At 34.9% G+C, this 9,488-nt stretch overlaps 1 protein-coding gene across 1 annotated transcript in view; it reads right to left on the reverse strand.

Moving 5' to 3' along the window:
* The window catches only part of LOC111086423, a 38,754-nt gene that overhangs the window by 26,018 nt on the left and 3,248 nt on the right, over positions 1-9,488 (reverse strand). Inside the window, exons 2-3 of the mRNA XM_022389185.1 lie at positions 8,373-8,507; positions 7,040-7,083 (exon numbers count right to left, since the gene is read on the reverse strand). Coding sequence (XP_022244893.1) covers positions 7,040-7,083; positions 8,373-8,507 — 179 coding nt within the window. The remainder of the gene's footprint in view (positions 1-7,039; positions 7,084-8,372; positions 8,508-9,488) is intronic.

Genomic DNA, 9,488 nt, shown 5'->3' on the forward strand with positions numbered 1-9,488 from the left:
TCTTGTACTGTTAATTCATGTTAGTATCAAGTCCTGGCCAAGCACATATTTATTTACCTATTTTGCTAAGTTTTTAACTTTGTATTTCAATTGTTTGAAAGATTAATTTTGAATTTCTGTGGTTATCAAAGTTAAATAAATAAGTTCGTTTTTTGTGTTGTAACCCTAGTTGCAGCAGCTGTTTGTGTTTTAAACCATTACCATAACTTGAGCTATTCACTTGCCAACTGATTTCTCTTTTTTTTTATGCAGGTTTAGTAGTTAGACACAATTCAAACAGCAGTCAAGCAATAAAATTAAATTAAAACAGTTGTAAATTGTTAGGAACCTGAAGCTCTTTAGGATAAGTAATTGTAATTTTATGTTACAATTTGCAGTAATTCTAGAAAGAGAATCTGTTCATCATTTGCCCTGGCCATGATCTTAAACAAATTAGAATGGATAGGAACACCACACTTGCCTAGGGCATGTACAAGTATATTAGACTTAACCAGGAACCTTAGATAACCATGTTCTTTCACACGCATCAGAAATTTTCTTTTAATAGAACCAATGTAGGCCTGCTGAAAGTGGGGACAAGTAATTTGTTAATAAGAAAAGAAGAGTGTAAAGTTGGAATTTGATCCTTGAATTTGTACATATCCTAGGCAAGTATGACGTTCCAATTAATTCAAATTTAGGATCTTGGCTAAAGCCAATGATGAATAGAGACTCTAAATATAGAGAGTTTGCACATTTATAAGCCGAAGCCCAAAATTAATATTCTTAGTTCTGCAAAAAGATTAATATTCTTAGTTCTGCAAAAAGGTTTTCAGTAACACTATATTTTATCCGTTATTTTCTCTATCCTAATATTATATGGGCTTGCTTGATCTGACCTTGTAAGCACCTTAAATTACCCTTCAATATTATTCTAAAACAAGTTGATTGTGTGTTGTAGAAATTTATTGCCAAGAAGTCGCAGACACCTACTGTAAAGAATCTCAGCCCCTATAAAAACCTGACAAGGCCCACTCACTATGAATCTTCTGAGACAAAGTTATCATTGAGTCACTCAATATGTAATTGATACTGCTAGTGTCACTCAGGAATAATAAAAGTAAGATGCTTTAATGTTGCATCTATTTTATGTTACCTAGCCTTTCACCAAAATTTGAAAACACCTCTGCTTCTACCAAAACCACACAAACAACTTGTGCATGTACTTGATGTAGTTGATCAGGACTGGAATTCTGCTTAAGAGAGTGATATGCAACATACAAATGACTAGATAACAGACAATACTGTAGATTCAACTGAGTACTGGACAGAATATATGAAACTATAGCTTGCTTGAAATGAATATTATGTAACGTATTCACATCATACACCGAATATTTGCCTTCACATACTGAAATATAATGATGTAAGTGCCTCTATCTATCATCATATGAGCTAAAATATATCACCCAATTTGATAATATTTTCATTGTAATAATTATTTAAGTAATTAACACACAATATATATAATTTTATTAATGAATAGGATCACCACTGTGGGAATTATGACATGGTCAGAATACAACATGTCATCTATCATATCAATTATTATACATAATTAAGAAATATTCATCAAAATTTTACATTGACTACTTCAGTCCTTGACTGAGAACTACCTGTCATAATCCTTCTTAAGGAAAATAACACTTGCAGAATGAGAAACAAAAGATTAAATAGTTATTTTGTACATGTTTTAAAACATGTAGATTTTTAATAAAGAATGACATTATGTCTTTACAAAGCATCAAAGTTTATGGCATATATTTTTTTCTGTTATGCAATTTAAGTTTTAAATGGTGGGATTTCAGTATGTCTTTTTATGTAATGTAACCACAAATGTTATATATTAACCATACATGCATGGGGTCAAAAACTGAACTAAGCCTATATTAGAGAATTAATGTTTACTTTAAATTCTATAATTCTCAATTTCCTTAATGCATCTTCACAAAATTTGGTAAGTGTTCAGTAAATGTTTCAAGTATGTTGTACACAAAATATCAGAATCTTTAATAAAGTATTTCTACTAAAGATTTGTCTCTGAATTTGTTATAGACACACTGACTCAGACTCCGAATACTCTGAGTGCTAGGTGATTTTTATTTTAAGAAAAAAATTTTTTTTTATTTTACAGTTTTCATATCTCGCTTACATAGATTCTAGAATCCCCCCCCCCCAAGTGAGTGTAAGAATGTTTTTTCCTACATTTCGCTTTTATTCAGAGGCATTCAAAACATGTCAAATGTACTTACAAAAAATCGTTACACTATTGGTTATCACAGTTATGTACAGAGCTTTAAATAATTCTCTTTTACATCAAAATTCCACACAAGCTGGTTCAGTTACTTTACAACCCAATTGATATGGCAAATTATTATTCTCTGCTCTGTTATTACAATACAGTCTGCAATTATAATACTTTAAAGTCGCCATTATACACTCTTTATGGCTAAACTTACAAACACAGTTATTTCTAGATCTCTCACTAACTTTGTCTTACTTTCACTTTCACTAATTTCACTAATTTACTTCCTTGATGTATTTGTAACATGCAACAGAAAAATCTAGAAATATCTAGCCCTCTAGTAACAACAATATTCAGGATAGTGGGATGAACATACAGGAACTTGTGGGACCAATCCTAGCCAAAGGCATCCACAGCCCTAGCTAAAGGAGGAGGTACCGGATACCAAATAGAGGTAATGGTAATGGATGGTTAAGAGATGTAGTAAAGGGATCTATGTGGAGAGAATCCCACAGATGACAAAGCCATTATAAACGTGCAAAAAGAACATAGCATCTCCATATTGGGTAATGGAAATGAAAAACCAAGCACTTGAAATCCAGTGGTGGAAAATGGTTATCAAGATCACCATCCACCCAAATAAGGTCAGCTTCTACAGGAGGAATTATGGGTGAGAACCGAAGAAAAAGGCTGACCTCTTTAATGTTTATTCTCCCATGCCAGGTCACCTGCACCTGTGACCTGTGAGATAGCACTAGTCATAGACATGACCCCCAAAGTGGTAACATTAGCTTTACTGGAATAAGCTGGGATAAATGAAGGCAAATTCAAAACTCCAGAAAATCTGGAAGTTATAATAAATGAAGACCACTTCGTGAGTTTACTGAATATGAACGTGAAACAGTAAATAATGACAAAAAACGTCCAAGTACAAGTGCTGCCAAATGAGAAATGATAGTTTGATGAAAGAGTATAGAGGGAAACACATGTGTCAAGTGACTAGATCACACTCCATTGGTGGAAAAGTGATGCATAATGATTTGCATGAGAGACATGTTGGAATCACTAGATTTCAATTGAGGTGTGGGACCACAAGGCTTGTGACATGAGTTCAAAAAAGTGTGCATATAGATGACAGCACTAAACGGAAATAGCTAATCTTGTGAGCAGAGGGAATTATCTGATTGGAAATTTAATGGCTGTTGGCTACTATGAACATATTATCTGTTATAGACAGCAGCAGAAAGTCATGTTGTACATGTCAAATTTATGCATGGTGATATTCTCCAAGGTTGTGCTTTACGACAGTAAGTGTAGTGTAAATAGCATGACATAATTTAATATGAATCTCTACAAAATACTGAATTAATAATTATAGGGACTGTTGTACATATACAGATGTTTATTTATGTCAAGTTTCAACTTCATGCCCCAAGAATACTTGAACACCTACAATTTTGAAGATGAAAATGGTGAAGAACAGTGGAAGACACGCAACATGGAGTGTATCCTACATACTGAAAGTTGCATTGCTTAATATATTAAGAACTCAGTAAATGAGGAACCTGATTGCTGCTACTTACATCAATATTTGTGACTAAAATTTGCAGTATGACTGCAAACAATTTCAGATACATTGCCTAGCTTCCCCAAAATTTCAAAGAATTACTTTCTGAAAATAGCCATTGGTACTCCTAATATTAAATACCTCTCATACTACTAGGGTTATGTCATGTGCAAGCATAACAATAGTATACCCAAACTACAGCATGTAACATTAAAGATCTGTTGGATATACAAGACTGTTTAGTTTAAGAGTTATTTAGTTTATTTAGTGATTTAATATTTAATGATGATTTAATTTTCATAAGAAGAGTGTTAAAAAAAGTTAATTATTTTAAAAGTGATGGTTATGAGTCATACATTGCATATGCAGTGTAATTGTTGTACTAGGCTTTTGTAATATTGTTGACGTCATCTTACCCAAAGCTTCTAAGACTTTCCTGTTATGTTGTTACTTCCATGGGTAATTTTCCTCATCCCTACCATTCTGTGTTAAATCCCTCTGATTGCTCCTTAATGGCCAGCTCAACCATGGTTTCTGTGACTTCTTCAGCTCCAACTTTTACCTACACTGCCTCTTCCTTTGTCTCCTACCCTTCTTCATCCACTTCATTTGCTGGGACTCCATCTGGACATTCATCTTCACGCTTGGCTCCTATTCAGTCCTTGGCAGGGAGATCAGGTTTATACCTCCACAAAACACAAAGAGTTTGATCGAGGGAGGAATATAGACAACCATAAATATGTGTGAGAATTGGTTCACTTTAAACCCAACACCAGGCCATGGGGTACTGACCTCCACATGACAAAAGGATGATGGCTCCCAATTGAAGGGGTGAACTGCATTTTTGATGGCTCAACTCCAGTGTTGTGTAAATGGTTTCAGGAGGCCACGTCATCCGGAAAAGTGATAACTCAACTCCTCTGGAGGCAACGTCTCATCTACATCAGCAGAACACCAATGCCCTACTCTCGACTGAATGGTTATAGCCCTCTTTTTTGTGGAACCCATTCAGGAAGGTGTCTCCATGGTCAAACACCCCAGCAGCTTGGAACTAAAAAGTGGTAAGAACTCCCATGCTCCACTAGAAGAAAGAGAGTGAATAAGCAGTTGAGAGTCCAGAGAAAGTCACCACCAGAGACAGTGCAATGTGTGACCACAAAACCCTATCTGGAAAAGCAGACTATACCAATTTATTCAATCAGGGCATGGCAGGGATGGGCAGCTATTCATGAGTGGTATGGTCTGGAACAAGCATGTTTATGAAGTAAAAACATTGTGAGATTATTCACCTTCAAGTGAACTTGTGGAACACCCCATCTCACTGGTGAGCATTGTGAAGCCATGGAAGAGAGCACAATTCAACATAGCTGTACAGTGCAGATTTCAATTGAAGGATACTTGGCCAAGCACTGCTCAACATGAAGCAAGATCCAAATAGTGAATAATGAAGCAAGGGCCCCTTAAAGGAAAATAATAACGAACAGAAACTTACCCAGGTAGAGTTGCACTGAAGTATGAAAAACAGTCACAGGTGGTAGACGAAAACCCAAGGAGGAAGAAACTGTGATATGGTGTAGATAAGGGGAGATGAACGTATTAAATGTAGACCTGATGCCCAAAGAAGATAAAATGTCAGATAAAAGGTAAGGATGTTGAATCTGATGAGAAGACATCTGGAACAAGGTCTGTGAAGAGGACGATAAAGTAGAGTATGCCAATGGGATCAAAATCCAAACACAATTAGTGAGGATGGAAGGAGAAAGATCTCGACTCGAGGAAAAAATGCCTAGGAATAAAGAGGCAGGAGTGGGCACCAGGAAAAAAAAGCCATACAGGCAATAGAATAATGAAGAGCACAAACCATGAATAGGAGTTGATAAGGATTGGGATGAGGATAAAGATGGGAAATGGAAGAAAGGGAATTAAGAAAAAAATGAGGAGTTACCTTCCCTAGCCACTCATACATTGGTTAGGAAGGAAAGATCCAAATAAAGGAGAAGAAAGAGAGTGAGAAAAATGTATGAGCAACAACACAGGAAACAAATCCGACCTCCAACCTACATAAGTTTGAAGAGAAAGTGAAACATGAGAAAAGTGAAGCAAATGAAGGTAAAATGAGGGAATAAAATATCACATTAATTTCCCAGGTCGGAATGCTAGGCAGTCAGGACAACTAATCTGGAAGGAACATATGAACGTAGTAAGGACAAGTGAGGTAAAACTCCACGGTATCTGGAAAAAAATGGAGGTATGGGACAAAGCTGCCCAATAACCCAAGACTGAGGGGACCAAAAACCCATGGTCGAAAAACCAGAGGAGAAACTCTGTCACCCAGACAAAGGGTTTTGATCTGCAGGAAATCTCTAACTCCTAGATTAACTGCAGAACACTTTCCATTTATGCCAATAAACACCCACTGAAGAAGAGCAAATGAGACAAGCTAAAAGAAAACTACCTGCTATATGTATCACTAAAGCAAATATGCTCTGAGCATCATTCATCAGATTAAGAAGTAAGCTGCATTCGCATCAAAGCCAAAAACAAAGGTATGAGATGGATGCTTTAAGTAAACAGTTTTTTGTATAGTACTAGCAATGCCAGTGGACCTTAATCTTAAAACTTTTCATCTGTAACATTCAAGGCAATTGTAATGACAATAAAAATGAAATATTATTAGAGTTTAAAATTGTTAACAATTAAAAGTATCAACCTATGGGTAATCCACACTCAAACACTGCTGTCTTTTTTTTCAACATGAATATTAGTCCAATAAACATGGTTTGCTGTTGGGCTCTCCTCAGGAACTGATATGAGTTAAGGATATTACAAGGCATTCTATCTATCAAGCTTCGCTTTGATGCTTTTTCAAATGATATAGCTTAATTATAAAGTTTAATCATTAAACTTTCAATAAATGGGACTTAAGTGAACATGGTAAAGCAAATTAGAATAAAGGGATGATCCACATGGTGGTATAAGATCAGTGATTATTTAACAATTTCTACTGCTGCTAAGTTTCTCCTGTGCTTGATTTATTTTCAGTTCCAAAACAGGAAAGAAAAATATAGTGTGGTATTAAAATAATTTAGTTATTTTATTCTTTATTTAATAAAATTTATAAACTCACTTCATATTTCATCACTATTATTTCATATTATAGTCTAATGTGTAATTCTATGTAGTCTTACCAGATTGAATTGAGACATGGGAATCTCAACAGAAAATTTTCATGCTGCAAAAGAAAAAAAAAATGATGAGGAAGACATATAGCTATAGCTGTACAATATTTAGAGTAACAATTTTAATGGCAGCAAATAATCAAATACAAAAATGACTTATTTCTCAATATTAAGAAGATTATTGATTGCAATACCAATTTTTTATAATAGTGGTGAAAGGTTATTAATCTAAGAATAATTTCAGGTTGTTCTGTAAATCAATAATCTATTATACTTGAACATATTTCAGATACAGTAAATATATACTTATAAAAGTGTGTGTGTGCATATACATATATATAATGATATCATAACTTTCACATTCAAAGAAAGAGGTGAAATACAAAACCTATCACACACAAAAGACAGACAAATAAAGGTAGGTTACAAACTACATCTTGATAAAGGTAATATTTACTCCAATAAGAGGTATCTGAAAAGTAAGACCCACACAGCAGTGGGGATACATCATCTACCAAGGTAAAGCTAACAAGAACCAATAATTAGGAACAAGTATATGCACTCAAGAATCAACACATACCACACCAAACACTACCATTCAATATCTGCAGCCTATTAGAAGGAAATTAAAAACAAAACTAGAACCAAATAAATGCTGTTAATTTGATAAATTGTACAATACAACAGAATGATGTGGTACTGGGCCTTATTCATAATACCATCTATTTTGACAACACCCTACACTCCTTCGGCATAACAGTATTCCAACAGTGGACAAGACATATTATTTAATTATTACACAACAAACTTACTTAATCAAGATGAAATTCTAGTAGGGGAAAGAAATCAACAAAAGAAGATTAAAATTTTCAACACAGATGTTTTTTCAGCTTTACTATTTTCTGTTACATGTTAAATGTTTTTTAACATGGGTGGGGGAAGCGTTTTTTTTTCAATTGGTCAGATAACTCAGAATAGTGTGCAAAGTGGGAAAAATAGATGCTCCGACATTGAATTTTGTGCTAATTTTACTATAGTTTATTGAAAGTATTAATCATTTGCAAGCACTTCTTTATGATTCACAAAAATAGGTGTTCACTGGCATTTGTACTCACCATAGCTGTAAGCAAAGTTAAGCATGTACACTTACAGATTGCACATGTAATTTATTATGTATTATTATACTGACTCATACATACTACTATTCTATTATAATTCTATCTATTTTGAAGTGCAAAATAGTTTAAAAAGCTATACAGTTACTGTGACAAAATGTTGGTCCAGCTGCTGGACTTGCTCTGGTTTACTTATTGAAAGTACTTAAACTTTAGAATGTTCTCACCTTACTATGTTCTCCATGAAGCCAACTTCCATTCCCAAGATCTGGATCACTCCAAATTTTTGACGTTTGTTGAGACGAGCTAGCAATAGCAGATATAAATTCTGCTAACTGTTCATTTCCTGTAGCATACACTACCTAAGTTGTCAACAAACATTGTACAGTAAAAACATTAATAAACAATATTGGCAAAACCTATTTTAGTTATGTTTGTTATTAAATAACAATATTTTAGTAAAGAATGGATACAAAGAACAGATTAAAATGGCCCTGGAGCAATAATTGTTGCAAAATATAGGTTAAAAGTTAAAATTTTCCTATACTGAAAATGTATTTCTGATAGATAATTCCCTGTCTCACAAGATCAGCTATACCTGTTCAGTGCTGCCCTCTATGTGCAAACTTTTTTGAATGCATGTCACCAGCCATCTGCTCTCCTGCATCTAGTGATTCCAATATGTCTCTCATGCATCACTTCTCCACCAATGGAGTGCAATATAGTCACATGACGCATGTGGACCCCTCTATACTCTTTCACCAAACTATCACTTCGAGTTTAGCAGAAGATGGAAATACATTTCAATCAGGTAATTCCCTCTGCTCATAAGATTAACTGGAATTACATAGGAGGAGGGACCAGTGCAAGGGAAATCAATGGAAATGAGAGATTCAGACCTGAAGATCTGATGAGGGGAACTGCACCACTTCTGAACAAAGTATACTCTTCGCCCATACATGAGGAGCATATCCAAGTGGGAGAGAACTCCAGCTGGATAGAGTGTGCCAAACCATATGATATGGAAGACAATCCCAATGTATAAAAGTAGGTAAACAACGAATGTGCTCCCAGATGTAGAGTGGCTAGGGTATCACAACTACGTCCAAAGCCTCACTTCTGGGAACCGACAACCACATCCAAACATGGTACATGTAGTAGTGTTTGATAGATCGATCTGGGAACTGTACATCCAGTATCGAAAGGATGTAAGAAAACTCAACTCCCACAATAGGGAAACAAACTGGAACCACCCCAAAGCCGGAACATCCTCAGATAACATATATCAAGGAATGGCAAAGGAAGAGACCCGAAGGGTTTGAATTATCTTATTGTTTTGTTAT

This window comes from Limulus polyphemus, unplaced genomic scaffold (genome assembly GCF_000517525.1).
Source record: "Limulus polyphemus unplaced genomic scaffold, Limulus_polyphemus-2.1.2 Scaffold1086, whole genome shotgun sequence".
NCBI classification, from domain to species: domain Eukaryota; kingdom Metazoa; phylum Arthropoda; class Merostomata; order Xiphosura; family Limulidae; genus Limulus; species Limulus polyphemus.